The 14,931-nt window shown below is 39.0% G+C and overlaps 1 protein-coding gene across 1 annotated transcript in view; it reads left to right on the plus strand.

Annotated features, from left to right (window-relative positions):
* Positions 1-14,931, plus strand: part of Stpg2 (sperm tail PG-rich repeat containing 2) — a 174,719-nt gene that overhangs the window by 23,309 nt on the left and 136,479 nt on the right. Inside the window, exons 5-6 of the mRNA XM_021196975.1 lie at positions 4,480-4,592; positions 11,375-11,486. Of these exons, the coding sequence (XP_021052634.1) occupies positions 4,480-4,592; positions 11,375-11,486 (225 nt within the window). The remainder of the gene's footprint in view (positions 1-4,479; positions 4,593-11,374; positions 11,487-14,931) is intronic.

The following is a 14,931-nucleotide window of genomic DNA, read 5'->3' on the forward strand; positions in this document are numbered from 1 at the left end:
TTATAGAACCCAAGACTACCAGCCCAGAGATGGCACCACCCACAAGGGAACCTCCCCCCTTGATCACTAATTGAGAAAATGCCTTACAGCTGGATCTCGTGGAGGCATTTCCCCAACTGAAGCTCCTTTCTCTGTGATAACTCCAGCTGTGTCAAGTTGACACAAAACTATCCAGTACACCCTCTCTCAGCAGGCTTTGATTGCCTATAGCTCTTCATCTAAAGGTGGGACCTTGTGACCCTTTCCTTGTTCACAGTGGCATGTCAGTTCCTGTTGTCATTATGCAGCTCTTGTGTGGGTAGCTATAGTGTTCAGACTTTGTCATGTCTGGAAGGCACTGTTAGGTCGCAGGCATTCTGGTTCCTGACTCGTAACCATCTTTCTGCCCCCTCTTCCTGAACTTTCCTTGAGCCTTGGCTATAGGGGTGTATGGAGGCCATACTCCCTACAATCATTTAGTCTCTGCATGTACAGTTTAGGATCTCTGTATTCTTCCCTATTTGCTGCAAAACAACATTTTGATAAGGGGTAAGAGCTATACTTCCTTGTGGGTATAAGGGAAGGCATTTGTAACATAGTAGTAGTTGTTGTTGTTGGTGATGACAATGACGATGATGATTTTGGAAAATGGCACTACAAAGGCCCCTTCTAAGATCTATGACTTTTCCAGCTAAGGGCAGTAGACTAGGTACAGTACCCAGCATGGATTAATTCTCTCCTACTGATTGGGCCTTAAGGCCCATTTGATGGATGTTGGTCACTCCTAAGATAAAAGTGCGATGCTGCACCATTGGAGCTACCTCTCCGGGCTGGCCATTGCTGTGGCTTTGTCTCAGGCTTTAGGGCTCGTAGGACTTTTCTCCACTGGCTGCTTGCATGGCACATTCTGACACTACGAGAACTAGTCCTCAGGAGGCGGCTTTCAGGCCAGGTCCACCTTGATAATAAGACAAGGGGTTTTTCCTGCTGCATTAATACACCGAAGAATCCAGTCAGCAGAAAATAGTATTTGGCATTGCTATTGCTTTGATTTTTAAGACTTTTCTTGGTCACTGGGTCGTCAGGATCAGCTGATTCTCAGAGTTAGTCTTGATATTCATCTTCCAAGTAGTTTGCCCCTTTAGATGGGAAATATCCCCAAACATAATTGAATCTTTTCGATCCCACAGAGTAAAAACGGTTCAAAGACAGTTGTAGCACCAGAAGCTCAACTCCACATAGTTGACAGATCACCTGGAAACCTGGAGTGCATAGTGAGCCTGCAGGCTGTTTACCAGGTTGGTGAGTGTCTGGGGCAGCTCAGTTGGCAACCTCTTGTAGGTGGCTCTGCCAGTATCTCAGCGCCTGCAGTCAGCAGAACAGCCTTGTTTCGAAGCCGTTTGTCTAACCTCTGTCTTTTCTTGGCAGCACAGCTTGTTTGAGTGTTTCTCAGCGATCCTTTCTCCTGATGCTCACCGGGGGAAGGAGGGACCCAGTGAGTCTGTTCAGTTTCAGTAACTTCCCAAAGCTGTTGAATTGTTTACTTCTTGAGCTTAATGAGCTTCCCTGCAGAATGGGATGTCAGCATCCCATGGTTTTCTTGCCTTTTCACATCCTGTGTTTTTACAAGTTTCCTCCTGCTGTTTTATCTCCTTTAACATACCATTTCTTAACATGCTTTTCTCCAAGATGAAAGGTTTTAATCTCAGAGGAAACTGCCACACCACAGCTGGTAACTCCATTTTCCCACTTTCAGCTCTTGTGTCCAGATGCAGCCACTGACTTCTTTCTGGATTTTGTTACAGCACCCCAAAGTCTTTGAATGTTGCCCCTCTCTCTCTGGAAATCACTAACTATTCATCACCAGAGATACACCATCATCTCCAGCTTCTGTCTTTCTGAAATGTTAACAAAATTCAGCTGCAGGTCTTTTCACATGCAGCGGGTGCCTGTTCTGGAGATCCCTTAAATGTCTTGCCTGTGCCTGTTTTATTCAACTCTTGGAGTCTATCTAGGTGAAGCACAATAGATGGGAATCTGAACTGAAATTGTGCTTTTATTGCACTAACACTTCTATTTGTTGTCCTGATGTTGTTTGGAATGGTAATTGAGAATGTATTACATTGTTTAAATAGAAGGTCATCTAGAGCACTTAATACACTCTTTTATGTAGTTGAACTATATGTTATAGTGACTTTACATAATATGTAGTAATGGCTCTAGCAATTCAAGATTGTTTAAAAATTTTAGGGACTGGAGAAGTGGATCAGTGGTTAAGAGCACTGGTTGTTCTTCAAGGGGACCCACGTTTAATTCCCAGGAACCACCTGGCAGCTCACAACCATCTGTGACTCTAGTTCCAGCTCCATGAGATCCAGTGTTCGTTCTGGCTCCTTAGACATGGTACACAGACATGCATGCAGGCAAAACATCTTATACATATAACAACAACTGCACATTCTACAAATCCAGCTTTTCTGATGAACTAACAATAAGTAACCTAGAGTTTATCTTCTAACCTCAGGTAAGACAGGTTTGCTAAAAAAACAAAAACAAAAAAAAAACCCAAAAAAACCCACAAAAAAACAAAAAATCCAAACAAACAAAAAACTTCAGTGATTTATTTTCTATAGGATTTATTTATAAATATCCTAAATATAAATTTGCTAATTTATATATTTGTTGGAGTCATGGGGCACACAAATAATGAGGAAAGGACCACTGAAGTCAGAAATAAACCGTAAAATGCTTCTAACTGGTTAGGGTCACAGTCAGGCTTGGAGCTGACACAATGACCTTGAAAGTTCTCTTTGGCAGCATAAACCCATGAGCAGATAATAAAGAAGGAATTCATAAGCTGAGGGTCAGTCCTCCAGTCCAGGTTGTGGTGGGTATCAGGATGTTGGTGTGGGCTCAAGGCTATACTAAGGCAGAGGCACATGCAGGCCAGGGTGGTTTTTACTGCATCAGAATAGAATATGGCTTGAGGATGTGCAGAAAGATAGGGGTTGGCAGACCAATGCATGAGATTACCCTGGGTTCTTCAGTATGGGATGTTTTGCCTGCTTGTATGTATGTGCACCACATGAGTGCAGTACTCATTGAAGCCAGAAGAGGGCATTGGAACCCCAGGAACTGAAGTTACAAATGGTTGTGAGCTGCTGTGTGGGAAGTGACGCCAGGTCCTCTGCAGGAGCAGTGAGTGCACCCGACCACTGAACCATCTCTCCAGGCTTCTTAAATGATTTTATAAAGAGGAATATATCATGAGAGAAGGGAAGCTTTGGAAGGGAACCTTCTGTTCTTACTGCATTATATTTTCTTCTTTTAGTTGCTGATGAAATCAGTGCTTTAACTCTGTGGTTCATGCTTAAGTTTGACATCTATTCTTATCAATGTCAGAGGAAAATCATTGGTTGACTTTTTCCTGACATAAATAGTTTCTTTGGTATTAAAAGAATGATCTTGTCTGGAGTTCTAGCCAGCCTGGGCATGGCAAATATGGCTCTGGCAGGCTTTGCCCTTCTCCCCCATTCCCGCTATGTTGCTAAAAAAACCCACTGGATTGCATTCCTAAATCTAGCCACAAAGGTCTGTGCCTTCATTTGGTCACTTCCCCCTCCAGGGGCTGACTACCAAGGTCCACCTATCAAAATATTGAAGTCCAGCTATCCAAAGCCCCCTGAAGCTCACCTAGTTAACATGTCCAATTAGAATTAAACACCTCATCCCAATGCAGGGGCAGGGTTTTCCTTTGGAGCTTTATAAACTGCCATTTTCCCATCTGCCACATCTGTCCAGAGCCAGTCCTTTGTCCCTCCTTCTTCTGGGACAAATGCCCCTACCTTCTCTCCCTTGTTCCCTTCCCCTTCTCCCTCATCCTCTATCTCCTGACTTTGTCTCTTTTCCCTGTCCTCTGTCCTTCTAGGGCAAATACATCTTGTTTGTGTTGAGAACTTGATCTTGGGTATCCTGAGCCTATAATGATCCTTATATTTTCTTCATATATTACCAATAGCACGAACTGGATAATATTTAATTTGTTCTTAACCACTTGTTGCTCTTAGAAAAGTTTCCATGAATATGTTCTTAAATATCATGAAATTATTGCCTGAGATCTGTTGGCATTGTTTGTATTATTTTGGTCTGTTTAATTAATATCTTTTAAATAGATTAAAACAATTTTTTTGTAAATAATACATTTAGCCTGTTTCTAGGTAGAGCTGCTCTTTATTTCCCTAGAAGCATTAAATTACCTAGTGTAGTACCAAGAGGAAACTGCTGACACTGGTTCAGTATAGACTAACTTTAGAGGCAATTCTCTGAGAATCTGGCTGATGTGGGAGATGGAAGGACAGAATCCAGCTTAAAGTGCCCTCCCCAATTTTACTGGTGCAATTCTGTTGACTGGAGAATTTTTGTATTTAAGCCTCAGTCAAATGTAATATTTCCCAATTTTCCTCATTTCATTTTTCTTATTCTTTCCTTCTTTCTTTTTAGGATTATTCTAAAGCGTCTTTGAAATATAAAGGTGTAAATTTTGGCAATACTACAGGAAGACAAGAATTTCTCAAGTATTCAGGTCCTGGTCCTGGACAGTATGATATCATCCAGTAAGTAATGACAAACCCTTACTGGGAACTGTGGTACACACTATATTTCCTGCACTTGGGAGGCAGGAGGAATGTTCAAAACCAGCTTGGTCTGCATAATGGTTCTCAGGTCCTCCAGGATTATGTAGTACATCCTTGGGACAGAGTGTGTACAAAAGGCTCTTAAGCATCATTTATATTGCACTGGGTCAGATGAGGCTGTCCTGTTAAGACAGGAAAATTAGTATGAAAACTCCAACTAGTATTATAGTTTGGAATAATCTATAAGAAACTTAGCTTCCCATGAGTTAGAATCTGTCTCTTGCTGTACCTATATTACTCCATTTAGTCTTCACAAGTCTCTGTAATGACCATTGTTTGCCTATCTTATCAGTGAAAAATTCAAGAATCAGAGAAGACAACATGTTTAAGATCATGTGACCTTTTAAATGCCAGAACTAGACTTTTACTGAGACCTGTTTGAGTACAGAACCCATGTGCCTAATAACTAAGATGTGCTATTCTTAATTAAAAAAATAGATGAAAGATTCTGTAGTATCCTAAAGAAGGTGGGTCAGAATTTGTGTCTTACCTTTGGCTTATATCTCCATTCTTCTGACTCCATAACTAAGTGAGAACTAGATAACTATTCAGAGTTAGTGAGACAATGATGACATTCTTAGGTATAAGGATGGTGATCATTGGCTTGGAACAAGAACTAGCACATAATTATCACCCAGAATTAGCTTTGTTAGGAGAAAGGGGTAAGGGACTGAGGTCAGGCCTGAGATGAGAAAGCATTTGGAAGATCATAGTACATTATGTTAAATCCATTGTTAACAGGGCATTCAAGAAAAAGAGATGCTTTTATCTATCTATCTATCTATCTATCTATCTATCTATCTATCTATCTATCTATCTATTTATTTTTACACTTCATATTTTATTTCCGTTCCCCATCCACCCTCCAACTGTTCCACATCCCATTCCTCCACCCCACCTACCTGTCTCCACATGGCTGTCCCCACCCCACCACCCCATCTGACCTCTAAACTCCCTGGGGCCTCCAGTATCTTGAGGGATAGGTGCATCATCTCTGAATGAACACAGACCTAGAAGTCCTCTTCTGTATGTGTGTTGGGGGCCTCATAACAGCTGGTGTATGCTGCCTGTTTGGAGGTCCAATGTTTGAGAGATCTCAGGGGTCCAGCTTAATTGAGACTGCTGGTCCTCCTACAGGATCGCCCTTCTCCTCAGCTTCTTATAGCCTTCCTTAATTCAACAACAGGGATCAGCTGCTTCTGTCTATTGGTTTCTTTTATGAATGTAGGTGCCCTTGCATTTGGAGCATAGATGTTCAGAATAGAGAGTTCTTCTTGGTAGATTTTTCCTTTGATGCGCATCTTTTTTGATGAGTTCAGGTTGAAAGGTGATTGCATCCGATATTAGAATGGCTACTCCTTGTTTCTTGGGACCATTTGCTTGGAAAATTGATTTTCAGCCCTTTACTCTGAGGTAGTGTTTGTCTTTGTAACTGAGGTGCATTTCCTGTATGCATCAAAATGCTGGGTCCTGTTTACATATCTAGTCTGTTAGTCTATGTCTTTTGGGGGGAATTGAGTCCATTGGTGTTAAGAGATATTAAGGGAGAGTGATTATTGCTCCCTGTTATTTTTGATGGTATTTTTATGTTTGTGTGGTTATTTTCTTTTAGATTTGTTGAAAGAAGCTTACTTTCTTGCTTTCTCTAGTGTGTAATTTCCCTCCTTGTGTTGGTGTTTTCCATCTATTATCCTTTGTAGGACTGGATTTATGGAAAGATATTGTATAAATTTGGTTTTGTCATGGAATATCTTGGTTTCTCCATCTATGGTAATTGGGAGTTTTGCTGGGTATAGTAGTCTGGGTTGATATTTGTGTTCTCTTAGGGTCTGTATGACATCTGCCTAGGATCTTCTGGCTTTCATAGTCTCTGATAAGAAGTCAGGTGTAATTCTGATAGGTCTGCCTTTATATGTTACTTGACCTTTTTCTCTTACTGCTTTGAATATTCTTTCTTGTTTAGTGCATTTGGTGTTTTGATTATTATGTGATGGGAGGAATTTCTTTTCTGGTCCAGTCTATTTGGAGTTCTGTAGTCTTCCTGTATGTTCATGGGCATCTCTTTCTTTAGGTTAGGGAAGTTTTCTTCTATAATTTTGTTGAAGATATTTACTGGCCCTTTAAGTTGGGAATCTTCACTTTCTTCTATACCTATTATCCTTAGGTTTGGTATTCTCATTGTATCCTGGACTTCCTGGGAAGTTTTGGGTTAGGAGCATTTTGCATTTTCTTTGATTGCTGTGTCAATGTTTTCTATGGTATCTTTTGCACCTGAGATTCTCTTCTATCTCTTGTATTCTGTAGGTGATGCTTGCATCTAGGACTCCTGATCTCTTTCCTAGGTTTTCTAACTCCAGGGTTGTCTCCCTTTGTGATTTCTTTATTGTTTCTATTTCCAGTTTTAGATCCTGGATGATTTTGTTCAGTTCCTTCACCTGTTTGTTTATGTTTTCCTGTAATTGTTTAAGAGATTTTTGTGTTTCCTCTTTAAGGTCTTTTATCTGTGTACCTGTATTGTCTTGTATTTCTTTAAGGAATTTGCTTTGTCCTTCTTAAATTCCTCTATCATCATCATGAGATGCGATTTTAAATCAGAGTCATGCTTTTCTGTTGTGTTGGGGTAACCAGGGTTTGCTGTGGTGGGAGATCTGAGTTCTGATGATGCCAAGTAGCCTTGGTTTCTGTTGCCTATGTTCTTATGCTTGCCTTTCACCATCCGGTTATTTCTGGTCTTGGCTGGTCTTTCTGTCTCTGACTGTGGCTTGTCTTTCCTGCAAGTCTGTGTGTCAGTACTCCTGGGGGACCAGTTCTCTCCAGGAGGAATTTAGGTAGGGAGAGCTGTGGTACAGCTTTAGCTGTAAGGTGCAGACAGAGACCAGAAAGGTCCTGTCCCCAGCTGATCCTTGGTTCCTGTGTCCTGATACCTGAATTTGAAGAGAACTGATGGCTGTGTAGGCACTCCTGGGAGACCAGCTCTTTTCTGGGAGTATTTGTAGATGTAGCTCTGTGGCACAGGTTCAGCTCTGGGCACAAATGGGAAACTGGAAGACTCTTGTCCCAGGCAGCTCCTTGGTTCCTGAGGATTCTGGATGGGTTCTGGGTGTGTTCCTCTGAGCAGCAGTGGTGGTCTTACTTGTGCTCACAGGCCTGTCCTCGCACCTGGGAGGCTAGCTATTTGGGTATGGAGCCCTGTGGCAGAGGATCTGCTCCAGGCCATGAACTTTCCTCTTAGCATTGCTTTCATTGTGTCCCATAAGTTTGGGTATGTTGTGTCAACATTTTCATTAAATTCCAGAAAGTCTTTAATTTCTTTCTTTATTTCATCCCTGACCAAGTTATCATTGAGTAAAGAATTGCTCAGTTTCCATGTGTATGTGGGCTTTCTGTAGTTTTTGCTGTTACTGAAGACCAGCCTTAGGCCATGGTTATCTGATAGGATGCATGGTATTATTTCAATCTTCTTGTATTGGTTGAGGGTTGTTTTGTCACCAATTATATGGTTGATTTTGGAGAAGGTCCCATAAGGTACTGAGAAGAAGGCATATTCTTTTGTTTTAGGTGAAATGTTCTGAAGATATCTGTTAAATCCATTTGGTTCATAACCTCTCTTAGTTTCACTGTGTCTCTGTTTAGTTTCCGTTTCAATGACTTGTCCATTGGTGAGAGTGGGGTGTTGAAATTTCCCACTATTATTGTGTGGGGTGCAATGTGTGTTTTGAGCTTTAGTAAAGTTTATTTTATGAATGTAGGTGTCCTTACATTTGGGGCATAGGTGTTCAAGAGATGCTTTCTTTTAAAACCAGTAAGAGATTCATTAGAAGGGGTAGCTTACAGTCAGAATTAAAGAGAAAGCTGCCATAGATCTGATACAGTGTGGCCAGAGGAGTCTTCAGAGAAACTCTAGAACAAAGAAAATACCCGACTTTTAAACCCTTCCAGGGGGTGGTAGGAAGTTTCACATCCTGTGATTTATTTCAACAACACACATGACAAAGAACATGGAACTGTTAGGAGCATAAATTAGGGGCTATGGTTAGACTCAGCACAACAAGGCTACTTAACCCTGACCTAGGGGAGAGCTGCAGGGGTACATCTGCTAATGTTCTATATGGTTATTGTTGACTGTTTTGTTATTTTAATTAATTGTGAATGTATGAGCCTCTCTTCATCACATGTAAGTCAGAGAAGAGCGTTCTTTTCAGTACAGAGAGAACCTGAGTTCTCTGTCCACTGTGGTCCTGTGGCAAATGCTTTTACCAACTTTGAAGCATGGCTTCCCCTTCCTGGCTGAGTGGACACCAGCTTCTCTGCTGGCTCATTCTTCACAGCATTAGTTTTCTTCCTTTTGGGAAGTCTCCAGTGATTCTTTACTCTGTACCCAGGCACAGACGCACCTGATGATATCAGTAAGCATGGTTTGAAGCCCAGACTCCGGACTGTAGCTCCTTCACTGAACAAATACTGAGTCATTTCTATGTGCTAGTATTGAACTTAGTAACAGAGTAAGAATTGACATTTTCACTTTTGAAGAACTTATACCTAGGTTATTGTTCTTATCGCACTACTCTTCTAATCTGAAAAGTATACCTTCATATTTGATTATAATTTTTAATTGTGTTAGTCTGTACTTACCTTTCTTCCTAACAGGATAAGCACTATAGATTCTACAAACCTTCACCTTTTTCCTTTGGGCATATTCTTTTGTTGTTTAGCATTTAATTTAAAAGAGTAAATATTTTATGTTCACGTGTTCTGAAAGCTGTTTGTTAATTTTGTAATTTGGCAGTTTCATACTTGTGTACGATATATTCTGATCACTCTTATGGGCACTTCACATCTCCATCTTACCCCTGCCAGTGCCCATCCTTCACTTCCATCCCTTTCCCAGAGCAGTGACATTGATTTTGTTTTGCCGCTCATGTATTTGCCCAGGGCTGTCCCATGTCCATTGGATGCATAACCTCCCTCCTTCCAGGTTGCTGGTTTCTCTGCTCCCTGCTTGCTTCAGCTTAACTAGCAAGAAGGGCAGGCAGGGCTGTGCGCACTGCTCAATCTGGGTGTGCTTGCCAGCTCTCAGCCACTTCATTTTTCCTAATGTTGACTCACTTTCACCGTCTCCCCATCACTATGCTATTTTAAAACGTTGTTTTATCCCCATCTCACCTCTTTTTCTCTTCACCTTTTCCACGTTGAGTCCTGCATTGTGTTCTTGGCTGCTTCAGCCCTGCAGCTACCCTTGCTCTCTGCTCTGACTGGGTCGCCTACAAAATGCTGTGCATTTTATTTGGAGTTGTTTTCTCATCCTGCAGCGGACACTTTCTAGTTATTTCCTTCTGCTTTGGATGTTCATGAGTTAGAATTCTTCTGGGAGATTTTACATGTAACAGAGGGAGGCGTGGACATTCTGAATGGGGAGATGTATTTATAATATTCTCTATGGGAAAGAAGTGGACATAAGTATCATGTAACAATTCTAGTACCGCAAATATACATTTATTTCAGATAAACTCATTTAAAGTCATGAAAAACAAGCTTACTTGTAAAATTTTATACAAATAAAATTAGTGGAAAGTTAGCCAGAATGGTGAAAGCCCAGGATTCTGAATTTAGCGGCAACTATTAAATAACCTAAAGTCTGTTTTCCTGTTGCCTATGTTATTTTAATCTTTGTGTGTTAGCAGAGATTTTTAAAAAAATGTTGAATGTCTTTGCAGTTCTGTTCAAGTAGGAAAAACAGCAAGTATGGTTTACTTAAATATAATTCTAGCAATGATTAATGCTATAAGTTGTAGTGGGTTTATTGGACCCTGAATGACATTAAATACCCTACATCTGTTTTTTTTTTTTTTGCTTTTTTCATTGTGTTATAGAGAATTAATTATTAATATGTCTAAGTACAGATGAAGAATACGAAGCTAGGAGAGATTGGGTGGTTTATATTAGATCCTAACACCAGCAGGTGTGATTCTTAGCAGACTGCCTCCCCTTAGCACTTGGGACTCTTCACTTCACTGTTGTTTTCTTGTTTCTTTAAACTGTCTAATAGCAATGAAAATACATTTTCTCTTGATTCTTAGAGATTGTTATGCACTTTCCCTTGCTGCTTTATGTTATAAGTAGAAAAGGATAATTTTTTATTTTAAGCAGAAATTAAAATACCAAGGGATTTTTGGATTTTAAAGACATACATAAGTAGAATATCAGAACTCTTTTTAAAAAAATTATCTTTGATGATGTCAGTTCATGCTGTAAGTATCATGGCCCATTTTTCCCTTTAGGGTAGTTATTATTAGAGCAATTTTATCACAGTGCTCTGAGTTTTAATTCCCTTGTGTTTGTGTGTGTCTGTATATATGTGTGCATCTCTGTGCACATCCATGCTGAGGGCAGAGGGGACCTTGTGGGGATCCTTCTCTCTGCCTAGGTGAGTTCTGGGGGTGAAACTCAGGTCATGGGGCTTGATATCAAGTACATCCAACCCTCTGAACTATCTTGGCAGTCCCAGTGCTCCATTAAAAAAAAAACAAAACCAGTCAACATGAAATGTATTTTCATAAGATTTTGAATGTATTGACCCAACCTGTTGATGTTATTAAATCCACTTGAAGCAGAAGCCTTTGGTATAAAAATTATCCTTGCTTATAAAAATATTTGTGTATTTAAAATTGAAAACTCTCAAATTCTATCTGGATTTTTGAAAGGAAAAGGAAACTACATTGTGAAAATATTAACATCAAGAGAGATCAAGAGCATAATTATTATACATATGTCCCACGGCTATATGAAGCGATAATATTGCAAGAGGAAAAAAAGGTAAGTTTAAAGGGATCTTTCATCAATTTTCTGTGTATGTCTGCTGTACCTGATGGCTGTGTTACCCAATGGGCGTTGTAGAAGTAGCTACAGTACATATTCACTCTACAGTACAGTGGTCACTATCTCTGCTTTATCATAAGGAATTTGCTATTCCTGCTTTTAAGTATCGGATAGTGATTTTCTTCAAATATCTTTAAATTGACCTAAGCTTTTCTTTACGAATAATAATACTAGTATTATTAGGAACAGTAATTAGAAACAATACTAATATTTTAGAAATAGTAATTAAGAATACTAGTATTATTAGGAATTGTAATATGGAATAACACTAGTAATATTAGGAATAGTAATTAGGAATAACACTAGTATTATTATTCCTTCCACACCCCTTACTTCCCTTACCCGTGGTTGCTTTTCTATCTTCCTTTCTCTAGTAAGGTTATGACCTAGATACCTTTTAAAGTCCTGCAATGTCAATTTACTTAAGTTATTTTGACGTCTCAAGGGCTTCTTAATTTGTGAATTTTGTTCTTTCTGCTTTTTAAAATAAACCAAGCATAACATTTTGTGTGGTTTTAATTGTAAAAGCAAGATCTCACCTTTTTTTTGTTCCAAATCGTGTCTCTATTCACATAAAACTCATAGCCCGGTGGTGGTGGCAGTGCATGCCTTTAATTCCAGCACTCGGGGAGGCAGAGGCAGGCAGATTTCTGAGTTCGAGGCCAGCCTGGTCAACAGAGTGAGTTCCAGGACAGCCAGGGCTACACAGAGAAACCCTGTCTCGAAAAACCAAAACCAAACCAAACCAAAACAAAAAAAACAAAAAAACAAAAACAAAAAAACCCCCCAAAACTCATTAAGATGTACTTTCCACTTTTAGATGTATATTGAAAATTGTAGGTAAATAAAACTCTCATTTTTCCTGTATAATATGTTTTTATTTAAGAGGTAAAGATTGTAGTGCAAAAATTTAAAAAGGAATACATTTAGAGTAAGAGTAGCTGACTCTCCATTAGAAAGATCTATCAACTATTTCAGTAAGATTTTTTTCCTACCCAAGATTCCCTTGGCTTACATGTTAACCAACAGTGAATCATTTACCCAAGATAAGACATAATATAATGTTAGAAAAAGATATATAATCACAGCAATAATGCATTTGTTTTAATAAAATAACAATTATACTTTAAAAAACAGATAAAAAGTATTCATGTTGCTTAGTAGGTTCTAGTGGATATATTAAGTAATTTTATATTACAGTGTAAAACTATATTCAGAAAAGGGTGGATAAAGCTTTTGTTTTCTGTTAAGGTTTTATTTATCAACAGAACTTATTTATACATATGCGTAAGATTTTTGTCATTGAAATACAAATAAATTATTGTGAAAAGTACTTTTCTGACTGCACTGAAGACAGAATCCAAAGCACCATCATGTTAGGCTGACATTCTTCCATTTCACCTCAACCTAGTCCTCACGATGATGCTTAGTGGCCAACTTTCGGTGTCTAGAAAAGTTACAATTTTTATAATGTTACATTTTCTTAAAGGAGAAAAGTTTATATTAGATGATTTTAAGGTTAAAATAAGATTGCCTGAATTATTACGTTGCTCACCATAATCTAAAGTGATTTTAAAAAAACTTTTGAAATAGGTAAAATAGCAACATGATGAACTCTAATCAATAGCAATGGAGTGAATTTTGATTTTTTAAAATATTACCATTTGTGGGTTTTCCTTTGATCATATTCCTGAGTTTGGGATCAGGCACTATTCAGTGTGGTGTTCTTAGTATTTACCACAGTGCCTAGGATATGGTAAGGACTTGAGTGCTAGGTATTGTATAAAAGTGTGATTTCCTCATACTGTCATATCATTTTATATCAAATAGGAGCTTACATTTCTAATAAAATAGTATTGCTGTCTTAACTTTGAGTTCACATTTAGAAAAACTGTTTTAACTTACAGTTCTTTCTTATCTCCAGTTTTGATTTGTTTTTGCATTGTCTTTCATTCATAATAATTATAAGATATGTGGCAAAATCTTATCTCATAAATATCATATTGTACATCACTTATTTGTTGCACATAGAAAACTCTAGGACATATTAAATAGTAATATTAGAAATTGTATTGTGTTAGGGAAGTGGTTAGTAGAATACTTACATATTATATTTTAATATATTTTTTAATTTTTAATTTTAAGTTGGGAATTATATTTTGATCACATTTACCTCCAACTCTTCTTTCTAAATGTTTCTAGATTGATCCCCACTTCCTTGCTCCTTCTCAATTTCCTGTACTCTCTCTCTAAATACACAAAACAGAAGAAAGCCCCGAGTCTGCTTTCTGTTGCCCCAATACTCACAAGCCACTCACTGGAGTGTAGTTGACCAAATCTTTAAAGGAAACTGACTCTTCTTCCTTTAGAAACAATCAACTATCAATAGCTCTTCAGTCAGGATAGGGGCTTGTAAGCCCTTTCTCCCTCCATTTTAGACCACTGACTAGCTTGAACTTGTATAGGTTTAAGTCAGGCACCCGTGCTTACTGTGAATTCATGAGGGTGCTGTCATGTCTTGGGGATGCTATTTGACCCTGATCTTCTCCAACCTCTGGCTCTTACAATCTTCTCACTCCATCTTCTGTAGACATTGGTATTTGTCTTAGTTAGGGATTTACTGCTGTTGACAGACACCATGACCAAATCAAGTCTTATAAAAAACAACATTTACTTGGGGCTGGCTTACAGGTTCAGAGGTTCAGTCCATTATCATCAAGGTGGGAGCATGGCAGTATCCAGGCAGACATGGTGCAGGCAGAGCTGAGAGTTCTACGTCTTCATCCAAAGGCTGCTAGTGGAAGACCGACTTCCAGGCAACTAGGGTGAGGGTCTTACGCCCACACCCATAGTGACACACCTACTCCAACCAGGACCACACCTTCAAATGGTGCCACTCCCTGGTCCAAGAATATACAAACCATGACAGTATTCTAAAGATCCAAAGTGATCTGAGGTGTTGGCTTCAGTGATTAAAATGCTTGCTATACAAACAAGAGGATCAGAGTTCTTATCCCCAGAACCTATGTAACTGTTGGGTGGGCATGATTTCAGACAGCTTACCTCAAAGAAGAAGATGGAAAAACAATCACAGAAGATTGCAGGCATCACCCTTGGGCCTCCATATACTTGAGTGCTTGCACACATGTGAATATTCAAACATACATGTATGTACATCACACACACACACACACACACACACACACACACATGAAAAGAGGAAGAAAAAGAAGAAATACTTCATTCTATATGAAAAGGAAGAATGGTTGAATAAATAAAGGTCACAAACTTTTTAAATGAAATGTCAGAGAGTACTTAGTTTGGATATGTAATGTATCACAACTACTCAACTTTATGGTCATATGTAAGGAGCTATGTACAA

Source organism: Mus pahari, chromosome 4, assembly GCF_900095145.1.
Source record: "Mus pahari chromosome 4, PAHARI_EIJ_v1.1, whole genome shotgun sequence".
Classification (NCBI taxonomy): domain Eukaryota; kingdom Metazoa; phylum Chordata; class Mammalia; order Rodentia; family Muridae; genus Mus; species Mus pahari.